Consider the following 22,677-nt stretch of genomic DNA (forward strand, 5'->3'; position numbering starts at 1 on the left):
GCCATCTTTACAAAAAACCCGGAAACACGGGATTTAGGGGAGCGCGGGGCGTCTACGACCCGAGAGAGATGGGAGGAGAAAGAAGGTGGCGCACTTACTGTCAGTGAGGCCTCCAGACATGCTTGACGGAGTGAGCGTGTTACGCTGCTGGGGGTTGATGAGCTGGCTGACGGAGGGCAGCTTGTTGACCTTTCCGGGAGTGGGCGAGGTGGAGCCGAAGGAGGGCTGAGATGACATGGAGGTTCTGGGGTGGGAGAGAGGAGGAGGTGACGGTTACTGACAGCATTCAGCAGAAAACAACATGGAAACATTTTTATTCTAGTGATACAGAAAAAAAACAATCAGTGTCTTCCCTGCTACTGTCACCAGACCCTCGCCCCAGGAAGCCAAGGAGATGGAAATATTACAAATATTTTACGCATCTCTACTGCAACTTAGTTTTTTTTATCGTTTCACTACTTTCTCCCAGAATTTCTCCTTCGACCACACGGGATATAAAAGATGGACGTAGAATCTGTTCTAAAGCTCTCAAACCAGATGTAACAGGCGAAGGGGGCTGATCAGAGTAAAAACCAGATGGAAACTGCACACTGATTCACTAGCTGGCTATTAGCACTCTAATAATAAGTGCTGAATAATCCTCTGACTCTAATAACGATCATAATTTTCAGTGTGAGCTGAAAGTAGTGCCTGAGATCATCACGCCATCAAAAAGCTGAGGGATTTTTCCCAGCAGACTTAATCTCCTGCAGAGGAGTCGCCTCCTGCTGGACAGGTTTATGAAACTGCTACGCTGGCTTCACCGTTCTGATCCAGGAGCTACATCCATCTTTTACACCAGGGCTGGGGAACTCCAGGCCTCGAGGGCCGGTGTCCTGCAGGTTTTAGATCTCACTCTGGGTCAACACACCTGAATCAAATGATTAGTTCATTACCAGGCCTCTGGAAAACTTCAGGACATGTTGAGGTGGTAATTTAGGCATTTAAATCAGCTGCGTTGGATCAAAGACGCATCTAAAACCTGCAGGACACTGGCCCTCGAGGCCTTGAGTTCCCCACCTTCCCCTGCTTTACACAGTCTATAACACAGGTGTCAAACTCCAGTCCTCGAAGGCCAGTGTCCTGAAACTTTTGCACGTGTCCCTGTTGCAACACACCTGAATAAATGTAGTAGGTCATTAGAGTCTTGCTAATGACCAGTGAGACTCCAGTGAGAGCACACAGCACAGGACTACTCGAGTCTCCAACAATAAAAAGGCTTTAGCCCCAATTTCATCTCTTAACAGGCACATTTTCCAACAGAACAACAGGGAAAATCAGCAGTGGGCGTCACAATCACTGCATTTATCAAACCTGAAAGTGAAACTCTTAATATTAACTGCAGCATTAACTTTCTATGTTTCGACAAAAATCAGCAAACGCAAACTTATAAACGGAGAAAAATTCAAGCCGAAAAACCCCATTTATTAGAATCTGACAGACAAAGTGCAGCAGCCGAGTAAAATCATCTGTTTTAAACAGAACGGTTCACATCTTCCTCCGTTTAAGGAGATCTTTTATTGAGGAAAATGAAAAAACAAGCACACAAACTGTCCCGCAGTGACTTTAGAAAACATGACCAGCATCAGCAAAAAAAAAACCAACTCAAAATTAAAATCTAGAGATTTGAGTCCAGCTCTCGCAACAATGCAAAGACGCAACACACTTAGTAAGAAATAAGAAATCTAAAATGATTCCTGTCCACAAAGTACAGTCTTTGTGGATAAAAATAATGCATGCAATTCACATGTTCATTTACAGTTCAGTTCAGATTAGGAGGGGGATCACGCAGGCCCGCAGCCTACCGAAACCCTCACACCGTCTGTCGCGGCTGAATAAAAACAAGACGTGATCATCCAGCATTTACAGCAGCAGCAGAGAGAGAAACAGAAAGTTCACATCCTCGGTGTAGAGTCCCGGGACGCACAGGAGGAAGCAGGTCACAGAAATCAGAGTTGATGAAAAGGAGGCGGAGAGGAGGTCCGTTTAAGTCGAGGGAGGAGGAAGAAGAGGAGGAATGTGGATTTCAGGAGGAGCTGCACCGCCGTCTCTGCTCTAATGCAGGTTCCAGGAGCTGGCTACCGAGACGGGTTTTTATCAGGCTGCAGGAAGGAACCAGAAAGAAGAGAAAGAGAGAGAGAGAAGAGCAGAAATAAGGGCTCACTGACAGAGGAGGAGGAGGAGGAGGAAGGAGCGAGGGACCCCAGAGAGGTCCAGATGTTCAGAAAACTCTACAAATGTTCAAGTTTGAGATTCAGGAAACTCCTACTGTACTGCAGTAACATGTGTGTCCAGAAGATGGCAGTATGCACACACAGATCACAGCCTTTTTACAGAATGGTGTTATTTGACATTTAAAGGGAAAGAAGGAAAGGTCTGAAACACTGCTGTTGACAGAACCTTTTATTTCCAATGCTGAATACAGTAATAAACTCCAACAGGTCAAAGGTTTTACAAAGAAAACTGGGAAAAGCATGCAAAAATGGACAAACGGGAGAAGGATAAACACCAAATCCCAAGATTCTGGGGGTTGGCATCAAAATCTGATAGTGTCGAATTTGAAAAACTCTTCAAAAATTCTGCACTCTCTGTCTGAAATTAAACGTCTGCTTTTTAAGCTCTTGTTAGTACTGAAGGGCGGACGGGCAGCAAAAACAGAAATAAAGTCAAAGAAAAACAGCGAGTGCAAGCACTACGTCACTGCGAGGCTGTCTGCCTTCTCTTAATGGGAAACTAGAACATAAGCAGTAATTATCATCACAGCGCTGTCAAACTATCACTTACTCCCATCTCCTCGTTTCCATAGCTTACAGTGAAAGAAGGGAGGCGGGACGAGGACGTGTGCGTTTGAGACACTTTTAATTACGCCGAAGCCGATAGATGAGGCCGAGGCACGGATTCTGTTTGCTGCTGTTGTGTAAAAACTTGGCAAAGCACCCAAAGGCGTTACCGGGAACCTTCTGGAAGCGTCTCCCTAACAAAGCGCAGCCAGGTACATTTGTCACGATTCATCAGTGTTGGCTCGTGTCCCATGAGAGAGAGCAAGAAGGAGGAAAGAAAATGACAAAAAAAACCCCAACAAAAAACAGCTTTTGCTTGGACGCGAGGCTGAGCTGATTCGGAGTAAATTCTGTGAAACGCTGGCTAACACCTACTCCAGAGCGTTTATTATCAGCTCTTCTAGCTGCAACGCTTCAGCGGCGGCAGTAAATACAATCAAGAAAGCTCATTTATCAGTGCAATCCACAATTCAAGCAACAAGTGAGCCATGTTCAGTCAGTTAGTCATCAGTGCCCTGCGTTCGAAAGACAAACAAACCTCCGCACAAGCAAAGAAGACGTTTACTGAGGCAGAGAGTGCAGCTGCATGCAAAGAAACAGTTGAATTCAACGGTGAAGCTTGCCCGTTCTGCACATCTGTGTTTCACTCCACCAAGAATCTGTTCTGGTACTCACTGTTTCTGCAGGAGGTTCTGCTGCTGCTGTCTGTATGACTCTATTGTGTGCTGCGGCAGGAACTGCATGAGTTCCAGCGACTCTTTGATTTTTACCAAAATCTCATAGATTTCGCGTCCTTTAATCTGAGGGGAACAGATAAGACGAGAGGTCAGTGAGCAGCTCAGACGCACCCCAAGCCGTGTGAGACAGCGGAGCCACACTTACAGGCAAACAAAAAACTTCCTCATCTGTGGATCTTCTCTTCTTGATGGCGGACATCTGTATGCCGTGGGAAACCTGTCGGAAGGCTGAAAAAGAGAAGAGGAGAGCGTGAATACAGCGGCCGCCGTGCTAAAGAGAACAAGTCGACCTAAGACAGAGCAGGAGGGGGAAGAAGCGAGGGGAAAGGCGGGTTAGTGAGAGTCCTCGACGCCAGCTGCATGTCGAGGAAGACCAAAAGCACGTCAGCCCGTCACCAGCCCCGGCCCTACTTACGGCGTTTCGTACCCTCACTGCTCTTTGTGGCGTCCGTTACGTGCTGCTTCCGGATGCTGTCCTCGTCGGCCTTGCGGTCGCGGCCCGGGCAGGCGCAGATCCTGGCTTCGAAGCAACGGCGCCCTAAAACCTGACCGCTGGGAGACAAAGACATCCTCTGTCAGAAACAAAGCACGGCCAACGAGGGGGGGCGACGGAGGTGGCGGCGGCACGGCTTACTCTCTGGTTTCCAGGGTGACGATGATGAGAATCGGGCGTCTGTTCATTCCGCCCACGCAGCTCGAGTTGCACATGAAATTGTACAGAATGGTGGTGAATTCGGTCCCCACCTGAGGAGGAGAATGAGACTGCAGGTGAGTGACGGCGGCAGGCGCAAAAACAGAGGTCGTATTTGGACATATTTCAGGTTCGGGTCATTTAAATTGGTTTAATTATGCAGAATCCAAATGTTTAACCAGTATTTGAAAAATGTGCGTCTTTGAAGCTTTCATGGCGGCACTGAAAGCTTTGACGGAGAGGTTGGCGAAGTGTCGAGCAGCTGAACATGACAGCGAACTCGCTGTCTGTCGCCATCCGAGTCGTTTGTCGCTTGGATACCCTGTAGGTTGATGGACAGCTCACCTGGGGAGGCTCATAAGGAACCAGGACGCTCTGTCTCCCAGTGATGGTGTCCTCCACGTACTGGGCGTGGCTGTTTCCCTCCACGCGGATCAGGTGGCTCGGCGGCGCTATCTGACCTGGAAGCAACGCGAGTCGTATGGTCAAACGCCAACAACAAACAAAGACGGCCGAAGTGAAACACGAGGCGGTGGGATTTCGACTGACCGTCGTTGAATTCGCGGCTGAGCTCGTGGTTCGGGCAGCGTTTCACCACCTCGGTCACGTGTTCAGCTTTTTTGTAAACAGGCATGGCTCTGATCACGGCACCCTGGGGAGGAGTGGTGAGGACTTTGATCTGAATGGGACATGTCTTGGCGATCTGGCAGTATAACTTCTTCAGTTCGGTCGAATACTGCAAAACAAAACGAGAGAAAACACAAAAGATTACAGAAAAGTTTTGATGGGGGATTGACTTAAATTTTAAAAGCACAGATTGATCACAGAAACACCCGAGACGTGATAGTAAATGGATAAAGTCAGGGGGGAAAGGCTTTTGGAAACCTTATTTTGGTGGAAACTCTCAGATTCCTGGTGACCAGTAAAATTTAATTAAACTAATTTAGCTTAAAAATAAGTGCACAGCGGTGTTTGAAGGACTTTGGTAACACCTGCTGCCTCAGCTGTGCACTTCTGGCTCCCCTGAAGCAAAAAGGGTTAAACTGAAGACTGTGATTATGACCCACTTAAATAAACACACACAGCACTCGGCCCTACAAGTGACTATTGGCCAACCTCAAAGATGTCTCACAGACAGCCTCTGGGACTTCCGAGGAGCACCATAAAATGGACCCCTCCAGGGGCAATTAAACAGGGCTTGGCTTTCATCTCTTTTAAAGCATCTGATGGCCACTCATCACACAGAGCAGCTTCTGAAGCGCCTGGCAGGCTGGAGCTGCATTAGGCTGAGTGCAGGTGGATGACAACGACTCCGAGTGAAGGAGCGGAGGGCTAATCGCGGCAGTCACAAAAGATTCATCAGCGACGAGCCAAAATGTGATGGTTGATCACACAAACTGGCTCAGGCTCAAGTGTGCAAGCCAGGAGTCTTGAATAATGGATGCACCTTGATCCTTGGCACTGTTAGAAGCGATAACCAGTAAAGGCATCAGAAAGACCGAGTTCTTACTAATAGGCACAACCCAACTGTGTACACAAGCCATTCAAATCACTGCTGTGCAAGCAGAGCTTTAAATCCTCTATGTGCACAGAGCTGAGGGTGGAGGGGCGGAGGGGAAATTTTCCTGTCAGTTTCATTTCTGAGTGATGAAAAGTGAACATTGTGAAAACTGCTCGGGGCTGTGTTCGGGAACAATGCAACATAAAATTGCACCTCTATTAAGTTTGCTTCCAATGAAAAGAAGCACATCCCAGGAACCGTCTGTGCTCACTTTAAATATTACACAAGCTTGGCACGGACATTTTCTGCTCTTCTCCTCAGGCGCAACCTCTCCTTTCATCAGGACAAACCTAAAAGTGCACCTCCCCGTCTCTGCCTTATGCCTGCGTTTCGCCCACTGATGCAGTCTGCTATTAAACGCAACTTTTCACATGTGCTGCTTTCCTCAAGTGACCCTCTTATAGTGACCCAACGCCAACGCTGCAGCGCTGATGCTCACTGCTGGGAAATACGAATGCAAAGCAGAAAATTTTAACAATAAAACTGCGTTTTGATTCGTGCACAAGGACACGATAGATTGACTGATGAGGGCAGTTTAAGCTCAACACGGCAACTGAACTGACTCTTCCTTAAAATCAAAGCGGCTTTCTAGCAGCTTTTAAAAAAAAAAAAGCCTCCAAGATGAATGGCTGTAGTTGCCCCCTCGCTCCTAACCTGATACTCCCCGTACGCCTCTGTCAGTCAGCTAAATGAGGTGGAGAAGCCAAGCAGAGAGATGGAGGAAGGGGGGCGAGGGTGTGGAAGAAGAGCAAAAGAGAAAGAGAGAGGTGGTGTGTAAAGGGTCTGCACAAATCTGAGCCTAAAGATCTAATCGCGAATGTTAGGCCAGAAACACAAAGTTTGTTTAGATGATATCCTACAGTTTCAAACACACACACATGCACACACACACACACACACACACGAGTGGCCCACCCCAGCCCTGAAGCTACAAACTTTGAGTGCACAGCTCTGTGCTGCTGCTGTGTTTGCTCAGCAGTGAGAGCAGGAGCTGCTGATTGCTGAAAGCAGCATGCGGTTAAAGCCAACACTGTTCAGGGTGGAGGACAGCCAGTTGACTGATGGGGATTCAGTGGCTCACACAGGGTGCGGCGCTCAGGTGTTAACATGTAATTATGAGCCTTTCATTGGTCACAATGTGAATTACACGGCCGAGGAACACAAGGCGCACAATGCAGAGCCGCTTAATCACAATCATTTGAAAGAAAACTTCTGCGAGTGTTTGCAGGAAACACACGTGATGCATTGTTCAGCTGGCACGGGGCAAAAGTAATAAATGACCTAAAGTGGCTGGACTTTTAAATTCTACGTGCACACCTGGAAAGCTCGGCTGGAAACCGTGCGGACACAGCACTGCAGCTTTCAAGCTACAACGAAAATGCGTCTCTGGGATAATCAGACTACGCGCAACATGCAATTTGTCCTGATACTCGGACATAGAAAGTAATTGCACACATGCAGCTAATGCACACAAACACACAGCACAGGAACACAGAGACACACACTTCCTGTGTTGCGCAGGTTGGGGCAGGCCCACAGTTGTAGCGTTCCTTTCTACCTGACAGGCGCTGCGGGCGCATGCAGAAGTCAAGTCCTGACAAACATCAGGCCTTAAACAAGCAACGTTTGGCGCCTCTGGTCTTGTCTTCTTCATACCTGACATGTCATGTCATGCCTACAGCGTCTCCCAAACCTGTTTAATTCAACAATAATCCAAAGAGTTCTTTTCCTCCCTCGCGCTACTTTTCTCTGAAACTGAAGCAAAGCACCTGCTTCTTAAATCTAAAACAGGGGGAAAAGTTGAACATTTTAGCGGACAATCTGCTCGGCCGAAGCTATCAGCACCAATCTCGACCACCCAATCTTAGGGATGACACCTGCCCCCGGGCAAGCAGCATCACGTAGCCGGTGTTGAAAGAGTCAAACATGTATCTGTCCCTCTTGGGATTTGCCAATCAAATGTCTTCAGCAGAACAACTGTAACTTCAACTTTAAAACTGAAAGCACAGCAGGTGGGAAGAGGTTTAGGGGAAAAAAAAGCAATCGAGGATTTTCTCCTTTTCTTTTCAGATGGAGAGCAGCCAAAGTTTGCTAAACATGCTTAAAATTATTTTCAAAAACTGTTTGATCTGCTTATCCTTGAAGGAAGCGTTTGAGCTGCCAGCACTTTTTTGTCGTTCCAACCTTCAATTATAACACAACAATGATTTCTGTGTTGAGAGCACTCCAACAAACTCAGTTTGGTGAGGTCTGATTTAAATTCCTCCTTTTCCCCCTGATGACAGACTAATATCTGCCTTTTATATTTATACCGCCACAGCATGAGCCTGCTTTCTGTTGCTGTAAATCACTGCTGCAGGTACTCTGTCAGAAAGCGGAAAAAAAAGGAATCTTGTAACTTAAACTGTAAAAGAAAGGGCTTTTCCGAGAAGATTATGGAGAAATCCCATAGCCCATATCATAAAAACCTTTTCAACTCTGCCTTTTTAAAAATTTTCCCCTCCACCTTTTCCCATCTGTAGCTTTCAGGGTTTGTCTCTCTGCGACGGGCGAGTCGTGACAAGCTTCTTGACACAAACAAGTCTCAGCCCCATCTCGTGAGGCGTGGGACGGGCCCGCAGATGTTCCATGGGCAAGTTGCGTCTTGCCGCCTTTCGCTAGAACACTCTTCTCTTTGAGCATTCCTCCTCCTCCTCCGGCGCAATGTGAGATGCAACCATCAAGCTTAACTCTCTCAAAAAAAGACAGAGCCCACTCCAAGAGCACAGGGTTCAGGAAAGAGGCACACGGTATTTACACAAGTATTATCTACAGGCCCTCAATCCATTACTGTAATCCCCCTGGGCTCAACAGCGTCCCAGTGATAGCCCGAACCATGACATTCCTCTCCTTTGACTAAATATGGTGGCAGTTAATACACACCGCAAACACAACTAGTCTTTACCCTGACAACAATGGCTGCCTCCTTTAGCGGCGCAAAGAAGATGAAACATCTCTAAACTTGTGTATTCATTTGACCCGGCGATTGTTTTTCTCTAACCGAGCGCTGGGGGAGGGAACGCCGTGCAGGCTGCAGGAGTGCCGGCAGGAAAACCGTGTGGGAGCAGTTTCTGAGAAACACTGACGTGTTGCACCTTTTGCTGTGTGCCTCATCCTAGACAGGAAGAGGTTAAGGTGTGGGTTAGGGATTAGGTGTGTCTCCATCAGAACAGTCATCAAACAGTACAGTACACAGTCCACTAAGTCCCCGTGGAAGATCCCACAGGCCTTCAAAAAGGGGGCATTAGTGGATCTATGCACAGAGCAAAGCTGCAGTGACATCTACGGTGGCTCTCTGCCATCAGTCCATCAGTCCAGCAGTTGAGCTTATTGGGCTGAGATTATGGGAGCTTTACGAAAGATCTCCTGAGATCAGGAGAGGGAGCCTCCTTTGAGATGGGAACCGACGCTGTAATCACTCTTCTTTAGAATCAGACTGGAAGCTGCAGCCCGCGAAAATGACTCTCTCTATGAGCCAATCTGGAAATCAACAAAACGATGTTCGGCGGGGAAACGCTGTAACGAATCCTCTCTGACAGGATCAACTGCATTTCAGAGTTGAGTGACATTTAACCTGGCTGCGAGGTACAAAAACAACAACAGAGCATGTGGAACCAGCCCGACCTCACAGAAAACATTACAAGCAATCAGTCACGTGCTGGTCATCATTTATTTGTGCATTATTGTTTTCAAGGCCAACTCCAGATGAGCGCTCTAAACAGGCTCTAAACTCTAAGCAGTGCAGTGCATCCACTTCCTGGCTCTTATTTATGTATGGTCAAAATCAAACTCCAATTAAAAACAGTCATTAAAAAGCAGTCTGTGTGTTTGTTTTCATGGACATAGATCGTAACAACAGGAAGTACGTGTCATGTCTGCAGTAAATAAAGGAACCAAGGAAACCTCCCCGCCTCTGTTACCACAGGGAAATAAATTGACATTTAAGTCAGACGTGTATTTTAACTTCTCAAATGGGCTCAGTTACTTGTTCCCAGTGCAATAGCTTTATATCAGCAGCACATTTGCAATCTCCACCAACACTGGTGGCCAGTTGAGGAGGATAATGATGGTGGTGCTTCAGCTCTGAAACAGGAACAGCTTAGAGTTTAGCTGTCACCGAGGGAAGTGAACAAGCTTGTTGTCGATTATGTGGTGCTGCTGATGTAAATGTCCAACTGGCTCCACAGCCTCTGTGCACAGACTGGTTATCCACAGGTGTGCAAAGTTGTTATTCTTGCTAATGTAAAAGTCATCGTAAGGAAGTGCTTTGCACAAAAGGTGATGCTAATGACTTTTTAATGGCTCTGATTTTGTAATGCTACCCATCCTTCGCTAGGAGAACAAACTTTATTTCGATTGGTTAACTGTACGAGACGATGTTGCACAACAGCACTTGTTTGTGTTTACTGCTCTCATATTTTAGCGCTCGTGCCCGTTTCTTATCCTTGTGGAGACTTTGGGCGACTGCACTTTAAAAAATAGAATTTATACAAAAAAAAAGAGTTTTTAAAAATATTTTTAATGTTTTTTTAAACTCTGAACTACTAAATAAAGTTAAGTCTTTAATCAGTGCAATGATTGTAAGTAGCAATCCCTGACTTTTCCATGTTAAGCCAGACCAATCAAACCAGTCTTGCATCATGTTATGACTGTGGGACACATCGTTGGTTCCCTGCATGTGTCTACGACGGGACGACTGCGACTGGGGCGTGCCGCTCACAAACCACAGTGTGAGCCACCTCACGGTTGCACATCAGACAAACACTTTTGTTTTTGGACTGAAAATGAGAGGGATGACTGAGGCACTGTGGGAACTGGGCAAATGTGACGATCCCACACTCGGCGTGGCCAAGGAGTAAGGCGAGATCGCCCAGCACTCCCTGAGTTTGCCTGGAAGCTACAGCACGTTAAATTCGGCGCATCAATGCGCTCAGCAGGTTTTCCTCAAAGCATTTTTGACTGTTAATTGGAAATTTTTAATAAATATGTTTCTGTATTAAGCGTTTTCTGCTCCGTTATGTAATAACTGACATGTCACAAAGTTACGTCACCCAGATTCTGTATGTGAACAGACGGGGTTTCCTTTGACGCCCACGCCGTCACTAGATGATGTGACAGCTGTCCCAAATTATGACGCAGGGACAAAAAGCCGCCGCCAATTTCGTCCGCTAGAGTGCATTAGTGCACCGACCTTGCGCCTCTGTTCCCGCATCGCCGCAGATCGCACACATTAACAACCGAGCAGGCGGGGCACTGATGCAACAGCTGTCCCTCAGCCCTGTGATGCGTAATGACAGAGCGAGAGGAGCCGGTTGAGTCTGTTTAATGAGTCGACGATGGTGACATCTAGCTGCACGGGAAAGGAGCAACGATTCAACCTGTTTACCTCTGTCATCAACAAAGCATCAGTAAACTTTACCCGACTTCTGAGGAAAAGGGACATTTCACTTGAGTGAGGTCACTGTGAGACTAATAAAGGTTTAAGCTTCTTCATTTTCACTTTAACCTGCCACACATGCAGGGCTCTGGTTTCCTGTAGAAAGTTGTTTTTGGTGCTTTGTCAAGAAGTTTTAACACTAAATGACCTGCACTGTTAGCAGTTTGGTTAGCTAAAATTAACAATTCCCAGACATTTTTGTATCTAAAATGGTCGAAATATGAGAAAATAGCACATTTTCTGTCAAGTGAGACAACTCAAGCCTTACTTACTCAAGCTAACACATTTCCTATCACATGAATGAGTGCATCCATGATTTTGACAGTGTATGCACTCTTCCCCCTGTCAGTGAGAAGTTAACTTAAAAACCCTGAGGTTCAGTCCTGATGTAAAAATATCTCAGGTGACATTCTTCCCAGCCAGAAGTCAGATAAGAAGTTCATAGGTGAAAGTGTCTCTTTAACCTCCACCCCGATAAATCATCACCTCCTACAATGATGGGTTAGGCTGACAGGCAGCACATTTAAATTTATTACACAATAAAAAAATGACAAAAGCTTTCATTCTTTTGTAGCTATAAAAGTCATATCTTTATCTTGAGTGCTGATTGTTATGATGTGTAATTAAAAACATAATTTATGGAACATAAGATAAAGAAAACATGAATGCAGCCTCTGTCCAGCAGGACAGGAACGATGGGAGATGGTGTAACAGAGTCTTTCTTCTTCTTCTCCCTATTTTCTGTCTTTATACTTAAGTAAAATTCCAGTTCATGTGTTACTTAGTGTACTCTCTTAACCTCCAGTACTCACCTGTTGATCAGAAGTGAAGCGCAAAGTTATTCTAGTTAATGCAAACTAAACCATAAACACATTTATCTGATCAATATTACAAAATTAACTTCAATTAAATATTCGGTAAATGTTCTTAGTCCGAGTCTTTTCTCACTCTGGTCAAATTTGTGAGTTCAGCACAATTATTATTAAGAAATAAATCATATTCACTCAAATCTGTCCCACCTGCAGAGGCCTATCAGTGGGGTCTGCACGACATTAATGCGAGACCTCTTGCAGAAAAGGAAGTGGAACCCCGCTAACTTTATGCAGGACTCCACAAACACTGAGCGAACACGGGTCTTACCGTCCAGGTGGCAGACTTTGCTGTGCTGGACTGCTGGAAGGACACGTCAAAGGTGTGTGGGCCTGCGTAATCTGTGTTGGATGGGATGGCCGGTGAGGGGGAAAGGGCATCGAAGGTGGAGCTGGGCTGGGCGTAGGGCGACGGGGCGGTCACGTTGTTCTGCGCGTGGTCGTTGTTGTAGGGGCTGGTGGAGGTCGAGCCGCCGTTCTGAATGTTCTGATCCATACCATTCAGGAGCCCCAGGTTTGTGTACTGTGACTGAAGATGGAGAGGAGGGGGAGGGGGAAGAGCGACAAAGGTGTTCAGTCACAGATGCTTCAGACGAAATGTTTTGTGCAAATTTTGTAATAAAGAAATAAAAACAGTTAGCCTCATCCAAACATCAGTGATTAAGGTAGAAGATTAAGACAACACATGAAATAAACACGTTCTCCCTACAAAGCCATTTCTTTTCCCACATATATTCAGACAGGACGAGTGGAATTAAAATATGTCCCCTTTAGAGAGGATGGAGAGTACTCCTGGGTGGTAGCCAGCCCCTTCTTGCTTGCTCTGCTTGCCATTCACCTCATTCCTTTCCATTTATAAACAGCACATTCCTGGAAGAGGTGCCATCGCTCGTGCTCTTTAGACGGCCATCAATCTTTCCAGGGCCTCTCGTTTATTTCGAGCACGGCTGGCCACAGCTGTCCGACTCACACCCACTGCCCTGCCAGGTGTTAGTGTTGCTCCAGATGATCAACAAAACACTAGGTTGGTAGGTTAGATAACTATTAGTCAAGGGAGTGACTTATGAATCAACGATGCCGCTTTATTACACACAGATCCATAGACACACCTGAGAGAGGTCACTGGAGTCAACCTCGGCATACCTGTGCAGCAGCGCCACAGGGGAGCGGCTGTTTGGCAGAGGAAGGGGGGCTTAAGCCCCTCAGAAACAATGACACCGGAGCTTATAAGGAGGCTGTGTGAAACAATTATGCCGGGCATGCAGGTGTTAAGAGACAAGTGTTTTGTGAATGGAGCACACACGCACGCACAGAAAGAAAGAAAGTCCTTCCTGGGGGAGCCCCTGCAGCTTTTAGTGGGGACACACACGCTCTCACACAAATGACTGATTATACGCACGTATTACAGGTCTAAGAGTGGCTCTGTGGATCTAATCAGGGGGAAAAATGGATGGTAAGAAAAACAAAGTTCTTTTTTTCCCCACCTACGCATATTTTAAAAATGAAAATAATCCCCGTTTCCCATGGGAACGAGCTCGGTGGATTTATTTCCTGTTTGTACACCGTTTTCCCGTAAATGAAGCGCGAGCGATGGTGATATCAGAGTGATTCTTTTGAACTATGGTGCAATTCCACTGAGGCACTCAGCCATTGAGAGATGACACAGCCCCAGTACCTGATGCTGGCAGCTGCTATGGTGGATCTGACAGGCACCAATTATCAATGCCAAATGATTATTCTAAAGAAAAGGCTGATGGTGGCCTCAGACCAAACATAGATAAAAGCAGAAGCATAAAGCAGACAGGCTGACGTAGACTACTTAACATTAAATACAGGGCCTGAGATAATGCTTCTCGTGGTGTAAGTGAAAATCAGGATCAAAGATGAGGATTTGAGGATAAAGCTGTAATTGACCAGATAGCGAGGTTTCACCTGAACTCATCGCGTTTTAATGTTTAATTGGCTGGAAGCAGGATATCAGCTTTTAGAAAGGGCAGCGTGAGGGACTTTCAGGCCTTCTCTTCATTTCCTTTAATCAGATCTTATTCCACTATAATACAGCCAGCATTTAATAACCACTTTAGCAGCTCTTAAAAATTCCTTCTGTTTATAGCTGACGCTGTGTTCAGGCCTCTGGGATGCCACGGCTGTGCAAAGCAGAAGCGCAGTAAATCAGCAGCAGCCTTTAATAAAGTTTACAAAAAGCTGCGCTTTCTGTTCGAGGCCTGAGAGCTCATTTCTTTGTCTGAGAGAAAATGCTGGGCTAACGCTTCAGACCAGCGGCAAAAGGACACTGTTGACCTTCACAGCGATTGCCTGAATTACCCACAACACATAGCAGGGATATTTTAAATACACGTGGCAGGGCTCATTTAGAAGTTGCTGCTGCGGCGTTGGGTTCGGCGCGTGCATGCATTCAAATCAATGCATTCCTCGCTGGGTATGCGACCAAATGAATTCACTGAATAAATATGAAATGTTAATGGTGAAAATGCTCTCTGCACTCCCGCCAAAACTCTTGTCTAAAGAGTCGGTTCGGTGCTTTTGACTCGTTTCTCATCAGTTTAATAGCGCGAGTGTCATTATCAGCAGCATCGCGAGGCAGCAGAGATTGTTTTCTTTGTGAGAACACAGATCACAGTCTCTGATAAACCCAGAAAATTCCACAGACGTAACAGCAGTCCCCTACGCGGAGCAGAAGCGCCACACTCTTTCAGCACTTATACTGACCAACTGAAAGCTCCACAGTTTCTATCTAGAGCTTCTAAAATCCTCCTGTTGCTGCTGCTTTGTGTAGCCGCAGAGCGCAAACACTGATAACGCCAAATCTTGAGAGACAGCAGGAGCCAGATCAGACCCAGCCTGAGGGGGAAAGAGCTCATTCCAGGCTCTCCGCTGACCCGCTCATCGTTGGACCAGCGTATGAGACCATCTGGGGAGGGAGACATTAAAGGCTCAACAAGGCCGAGAGGGGGGAGGTGAGGTGGGGCTGGGTGGGTGGGGGTCTATCGGCACCTCATACCTGCTGGGGTGGGCAGAGCAGGTGATTGTATCTACATCAACATACCATTAAAGCAATTACGACCCCGGACAAAACAGCAATGCCTGGCCGGCCACCATCTAATGGCTGCAGCGGCTCCCAGGAGACTGGGGACCGGGGGGAACCCGATACCCCGCACACGCACGCACTCACACTCAGACACACACACTGACCTGGACACCACTTAAAGACCCCCTGCTCAACAACTTAAAAAGACAGCGAACTGACACACCTGCTATCCGCAACCTGCAATCTGAGAATCTATCACCGCTCGGCGTTAGCTTTGGTTTGGAATTCAGTTAGTGGGAAAAAAAAGAAAGAAAGAAAAAGAAATAACAGACATATATATGGAAAAGCAAAAGCACGATCCAAGGAAAAGAGCTGAGATTGAATTGTTTAACTTAGAGTTCGGGTTGTCAATCATATTTGAAAAAGAAGAAAATAAAGATAAGATGATATGTTTGCCATCGAGCTCGGCAAACACAGATAAGGCAACAATTATGGTTTCCCTCTTAGGGTAAAATATGAATCTACAGGAACAGATTTTTTTTTCATTTTTTTTTAAAGAATATGTATCTATTAAAAACTTTTTCCTCACATTTTACTCTTTAAACTTTTGTTGTCTTTGGTTTCAACAGAACAGAAGATTTAATGGAAAGAGAAACGTGGCGCCACGTTAAATCAAAACCATTTTCAGTTTTGTCCCCCCAAATTTTCCAACTTTTACCAAGAAACAAACTCTGAGACATAGAAACAGATTAAATCCTTTCCCGCCACACACACACACACACACACACACACACACACAGCAGCCATTTCACAAGAAGGAAATATCCAGATTTGTGTTTACATTCCCCTGCTCTCTGGACTGTCACATCTGCAGTTTATGTCTCAGTTAGACGAATACACAAATCCAATCTACGGAACGTTAAATAGTGGCATAAAATCTACGCTTCAAACTACGAGGCCTTTTTCTCTGATGTGTCCTTCACGCCAGGGAGGCTGGGGGACCAAAGAATGGAAGCGAAGGCTGATGCCCTGTTTCCCGCACTGCTCTTACCTCGTTGTAAGAAGTTGTGGTCCCCGTCTCCAGGTACAACATGTTGGCACTGAGATTGAGCAGAGCTGCTGCTGTTTGCTCCACTGGCTCCAGGATTCCACAAATCTCTTTTCCTCACTCTAAAAGGAGTGATGTGGACTACAGATGCAAAGTGGACAAGCAGAAGCTCCTATAAGAATCTATGGGATGGTCATATATACCTTGGAAGAAAAGGGGGTGGGCCTGAGGAGCTTTACCTGTCCACACCCAGAAGAAGAGGCCTTGCTCTGCAGAGAAAACTCTGCAGAGAAAACGAATGACTTTGTCGACTTGGCAGCTTTGTTTATAATGAACTGCAACCAAAATAAAGCATTTCAGACGTTTTATTAATTTTTATATGCAACGACGTGACAACGCAGAAGGCAAAGCGACAGAAAATGGAGAAAAAAGTATGTTTTTGTCTTGAATTTTCAAAAAACAGCGCTGTTCTCAGACGAATTAAAACTAAAACATTTTAAATGAGTTTTTAACAAAAAAAAAGAAACGCCTCGGGTGGTTTAAAATAATTTTCCAAATTAGAAAAAAAGAGATGAGAGAGACGATTAATTCCTACAGTGCAGGCCGCTGAGTGGGAGCTGCGGTCTGGGTTCGGGACAGATACACAGTTGCTTGTTAGCATAAGAATGGCTCCCCTCTGAAGCCCCAGAGCACTCTGAATGGAGAGGCCTGCAGGAAAACAAAGGGACTCCCGTAGATTACTTGTATCTATCAGAGATGACTGCTGTAGATCTGTTTTGGAAACATGCATTGTTTCTCAGCCTGTGTAATGACGGTGGGACTGAGCCGCTCGCTCTCCTGTGACTCCAGCAGCTCCAATAAGAGTGGCCTAGTGAGTGGGATTCAATTTAATTGGGAATCATACAGTTTGTGCAGAGAAGCTTCTTACAACTGTTGGGTGATGCTGAGACATTTTTTAATGAATTGTTTTGATTAATATGAACTAAAAACATGCACAACGCAGATGTAAAAAATAAATAAATAAATAAAAATTCACAGAAAATTGACAATATAGGCTCAGATGAACATCTAAAAGAGCATGTGTGTCTTTATATAATCACATAAAATGAGAATTATTTTGACTTAAGAGGACATACTGCAGATATAATGATATTTAGATATGGCCAGCTGATCTGCTCCATGACAGAGGTAGAGGAGGAGGAGGAGGAGGCCAGTCAGCAGGGCACACATCACTCCTTTGGTGACGGGGGGATGAAAATCTTGCCCTGTGGTCAGAATGATTTGAAAGTTGTCTGAAATCTAAAGCACAACTGTGACGTGCAGTCAGTGTCTCCAATCATCAACCACACCCCGCTCAGGCCCCGGGGTTTCAGGCCTGCAGGTCAGCCTGTCACAAAAGGCAAATCAACACTTTAAAGAGCTCAAGCCAGTGGCCTCCTAAGACTCCCGGCCACAAACACGGGCCAACCTGCAGCTTCTGAGGGTGATCATTTGTTTGGCAAAACAAACTTCTAATTATGTTAAAACAACAGTGACCTGCGAAAGAGGTTAGAGTCCTCAGTTTGTGGCTAATGCAACGAAGGCAGGAGCTGAACTCCAAAACAGATCCATTTCTACAGCAACGTACTGATAAGCGTAAACATTAGATTCGTGATGGGTAACATTATGACTAAAAATGTCATGAAATAAACAGCTGGGTTCTTCAAAGACCCCAGTCGGTCACTTGAAGGTTAACTGCGTCACCTCGGCTGCTACAGCGGTGAGAAACTGAGTTGGAGCAAGCGGCGACTAAAGATCTGCAGATCCAGAGGCTCAGACAAAAGAGGCTTTGCTAAAGTTTTTCCTTTTAAAGAGGCTAGTCCTAAAGTCCGCTAGATTAGTTTAGTATCGGGTGTCGGGCTGCAGAGGCTGCAAAGGCACAGACACCTGACCTAAAACAGAGTAAGCTGCCGTCCTCACTGACAGACGCAGATGGTCGACCGAGCAGCAGAAAGCATCACTTGGGTGGCAAATCCCAAAATCCTCACAATCAACTGCCACCAAATCCTGAATCACTGAAGCTGCTTTTAGGGAAGCTAATTTATCCACAGACACATTTTATAAGTGAAAGAGAAACTGGGAACATTTTCAGCAATGATTTTTACGACCTTCACTGACCAAATGGCTGCAGAGTCACACTTTTGCACGCTAATTCAATTCTTTTATTTAAATACAAATAATCAGACAAGTGACGACACTGTAAAACAATGTGCTGGGCATCTTACCTTCATCTTTGCATTAACAGAGCAGCCGGGATGTTTTTACACCTGTTTTAGCACTGTGTCACATACATACTGGTAAGTAAAAGGGCTCAAATTCAGTGCTGCAGACTCCGTTAAAATCGAAACTTCACACACTGAGAAGATGGAAAGTATTTTAACTTTTCAACTTCACCTGCAACCACGGAAACCCACTTTTAGTTTTAGTTTCCGAGCTGAAGCTTCTGGAGGTTCAAGTACTGAACGCCTCAAGGTCCATGTGCGGGTCAAGCATGAGCCCCGAGTATTCGCACTCTTTGGTCGGGTTTAAATGTGTAACCTGTTCTTTTTGAGTTTTCCGTGTGAATCTATTTAAATGTTTCTGTAAAGCACTTTGCATCTGTTTCAAAAGTGTTCTTTTTCTATATTTATACGCTCTGTCGAGTCCTGGTTCAAAATGGGCCTACTGGAGTTGATCTTTATTACCTACTTTAACAGAAATCTCTCCGTTGTGCTATTTCTGACAATCTGATAAAGAAAAACGCTCATTTTGTTTGCATATATGAAACAGTTAAAATCATTTTGGAGAATGCCAAAAATGTTTCTACTCAGGAAAAACTCTGGCACTAGAAAATGAAATGTAGATCACGGCTCTGAAAACATGATCACTCGTACGGCCCGCTTTTCAAGTATCACCAACAATGAGCACAGAGACTCAGCCGCTTATTTCAAACAGAATCGCTTCTTTTTCATTTATCTGATCACCACAGACGCCGTGCAGAAGGAAACTGTGAAACACAAAAGAACCTTTTTTTAGCTCCTAATTGAATTTCAAAGTTTCTTTTACTGAATAAAAACATATAAACTAGTTAAAGATTTTAAACCACTGAGCAGTAAAACCCTGTTTTTTCTGCCCCAGCTCTCACAATACTGCTGAAAAACCTGGTTTCAAACATGATATTTCTTAAAATAATATCCATAACAGGTTTTTCCTGCTGGCATCCCTGAAGAGCCTCTAACTTTTCCTCTTAAGAAAATCACCTGGACTGGAAAAATATTCTTCACACCCTTGTTTATAAAAAAAAAAGCAAAAAAAAAAAGCACATCTTTATGAGATATGCACAGACTTCAGTTAAGCCTGTGTCCTCACCACATCTGGACCAGCCACACTCGAGTGCACAGTCGGCTCTAAAGTCTCATTCTGAGACAGATAAAATATTATCAAACAGTAGAAAACATTATTACTGAAAGATGTTTTCACCTGGTCACAACCTGCATGTTTTTTTGTTGAACCCGGCACCATATGAAACTGCGGCGTAAAAACACAGCTCACCATGACCAACAAAGAAAGTAACAGGGGCCCCACATCCCCACATCTAAACTCTGACTTCTTACCAAATCAACAGTCATTCAAGTGGACCGTGGCAAGCAACCGTTCTTTGGTCTTCACCTTTAAGTGCTGGAGGCAAACTGGTGGAGCATTAAAACAAAATAAAGGAGCGCTTTATGGCTGTCTACTTCATGCACCAGTTTGCTTCGGATTAAATAAAGTGTGATGTCCTGACGAATAAAGTTTGACGCCAAGCCTCTCGCTGCTTAGAAAGAGAAAAAAAAAATAACGTTGGGAGGTAAAGGCTGGAGGAAAGGGCTCAAACGCTGTGGTAACAAGCGCACCACATGTGCTAAAGTCTGCATTAAAAAGCATTAATTTCAGCTCTGTTAAATGTGGGAAACAAAAGAGAAAACCCCTCATCTGCATCTGCACAAACACTGAACACAGGGGCACTCACGCCGAGACACACAGTAGGTGAGGGGAAAAAAATCCAAACACAAACATGTAATTAGATCTCGAAGGAGCCTCGTGTTGATTGAGCTACTCCTCTGTAAAGTTGTTTAAACTCTAACCTGCGACTGAAAAGCACCTCGGTGCCTCTGCTCGACAACTGCATCTTCCACGCACAGCTGATCACAGCTTTATCTGGCTGTAAAATCAGCTGTTTGGGGTAGGATATAGCGTTTCTCCTGCCACGATCCCCGCTACATTCCTTCATGTTATTCTACCCTCTCCTTCCCCCTTCGTTGCCACCCCACCTCCACAACCTTTACATGGAGAAGACACGTACTGATAGATGAGACCTGGGACCTCTACAACAGAGGCAGGTGCTGCGTTAAATTGTTGCCCTGCAGCTACAGTGCAAAAAAAAAGAAAGAAAGAAAGAAAGAAAAAGTAGAATAAAAAGGAATTTCACATTAAACGTAAAGCCCACACAATACAAATAAGTCCCCCGGGGCACTAAACAGTGAGCTGCATTCTAATGACTCATGAAAGAGGCACACCTCCACATGGGTGGAAGAGGAAGGGGGGCAAGTTGAGGGTGGGTTCGCCCACCGCAGCTTTTCATCAAAACAGAGGTATGACTCTGTAATAACGGCTGGGGCTTGGTGATTGGCAAGCAGCCACCGGAGCGAGCTTTTAGCCCACAGCGATGCTGCCAGATCTGCTGCTGTGCCAATCGCTGCACCACGCCCCTCTCTGGTGCACAAAGTGGAAAGTGGGTGGTGGGGGTAGAGCCGTTAATCATCAGTTCAAGAGAGCACAGGCCCCCTTGGGGGATGCGCAGTGTAACGTTACTCAGCTCCCCGAACAAAATTTTTATTTGCTATTTTTTTCCCACCCTGGCTGGACAACGGCATTCCTGCACTGGGAGGGGAGCGTGCACATCATCGCTGAGCAGCAGAGCTGACAAGGACATGCCCCGTGCTACAGGTCAAACATGGATTTACAAACCTGTGTTTTAACTCAGCGTTTTCTCTGTGAGACGCAGAGAAGACCGAGGTGAAAAGATGGGTGAAACTGACACAACTGAGCTGAACTTTGTTTAACTAAAACTCAGCCCCGATCGTTTCTTTCACCAAAAAATATGGTGAGGTGTGGGATGTGAACTTTTTGGGGCTTCTAAAGTGGGGCATACCAGAAAAAGTTTGAAAACCACTGATCTAGAGCAAGAGAGATGATTTAGGAATGAGTTTCCTTGTTAAAGCCTTCACACACTATCCCCCATCAGTGCAGGCTGGATGTGCAATGAAAGCGTCGCTGCTAAGGATGCCATCATTGCACAAATGTAAAGAAAAATATCAGAACCGGCTGCGTAGCTGCAAAGAAGCATGAGAAATATGGAAGATACAACAAAAATTGAGATCATTCCTTAATTTTTCATAGTAAAACTAAGTAAGAGTGTACATGAAAAACCTAGAAATGGGAAAAATGGGAGTAGAAACACTTTATAGTTGTCACATATAAACACTGTAAATAAAAACGGCAGCATTCACCTGTATGCATATGCTGGTATAATCATCAGAGCCAACAGCCAATCATGTGTCGAACGTGTTTCCGGCCCTGACATCTCCTGCATTGAGGTTTTTATCTTTTTATCTTCTCGTTTTTTTTTTTTCCTTTTTAAAAACAGACCCAACCCCCAAGGAAACTATTCAGTGCTCAGCTTTTTATCAGCACTGCTTATACGCAGCACATCTTTAAGCTCAGTTTCTAGAAACGCACAATGTCCTGGACACCCAGTATTTATTTATTTAGTATTTTAGTATTTATATCTTGGGCCTACTAAGAGTTTAACGAGGACAATAAGCTTGGTATCAGGACTTTTCATACTGAAGAATATAAACCACAAAGACGTGGATGGACCATCTTAGAGGTTCTCTTGTCTGATGCTACGTTAGTTTTCGGCATTTTCTTCCTGCCTGACTGTGTTCGTCTCTGCCCATCAGAGACCCTCGATAGAACCTTTTATTGATAACGGTTCAACCCTCATGATCCATCTTTTCTTTGCAAAATGTGACTATATCAGCCTAACCGTAGCTCTGTGGCAAACCAGCAGGTAGCAAATCATTACACCTGAACTAGCCTGACTTCACCAATCTTCTTTTTAAATCTTCTTCTCATGGATGCTGGACTTCTTACAGAGCTTTGATTAGCAGTTAGCTGATTGTGTTGATGCCTGAAAAGCGTACAGCCAAGCAGCTGCAGAGAAGCAGTACTTGCAAAGGTGGGTTTCACACGTTTCCTGATATAAAATTCTTCTATAATTTTCCTTCCACTGCAGCTGCGTCTTGTTATATGTGGTGAAACTGGAAAAATCAGACTATCTGTACTAAGATGTTGCAAGCTTGAACTC

At 45.2% G+C, this 22,677-nt stretch overlaps 1 protein-coding gene across 4 annotated transcripts in view; it reads right to left on the reverse strand.

Annotated features, from left to right (window-relative positions):
* The window catches only part of tp63 (tumor protein p63), a 34,312-nt gene that overhangs the window by 2,725 nt on the left and 8,910 nt on the right, over nt 1-22,677 (reverse strand). The window contains exons 1-9 of one of the 4 annotated variants that reach the window (XM_085265989.1): nt 16,254-16,424; nt 12,425-12,682; nt 4,797-4,983; nt 4,593-4,708; nt 4,191-4,300; nt 3,972-4,108; nt 3,702-3,784; nt 3,495-3,619; nt 99-244 (exon numbers count right to left, since the gene is read on the reverse strand). In XM_085265989.1, the coding sequence (XP_085122115.1) occupies nt 99-244; nt 3,495-3,619; nt 3,702-3,784; nt 3,972-4,108; nt 4,191-4,300; nt 4,593-4,708; nt 4,797-4,983; nt 12,425-12,682; nt 16,254-16,295 (1,204 nt within the window). In that variant the 5' untranslated portion in view covers nt 16,296-16,424. Of the gene's footprint in view, nt 1-98; nt 245-3,494; nt 3,620-3,701; nt 3,785-3,971; nt 4,109-4,190; nt 4,301-4,592; nt 4,709-4,796; nt 4,984-12,424; nt 12,683-16,253; nt 16,425-22,677 lie in introns of those variants that run through there. The other 3 variants (XM_085265990.1, XM_085265987.1, XM_085265988.1) reach the window with 3 other exon arrangements.

Source organism: Mchenga conophoros, linkage group LG23 (genome assembly GCF_057382185.1).
Source record: "Mchenga conophoros isolate Kocher_MC1m ecotype Shallow Benthic linkage group LG23, M_conophoros_male_GT1.1, whole genome shotgun sequence".
Lineage (NCBI taxonomy): Eukaryota > Metazoa > Chordata > Actinopteri > Cichliformes > Cichlidae > Mchenga > Mchenga conophoros.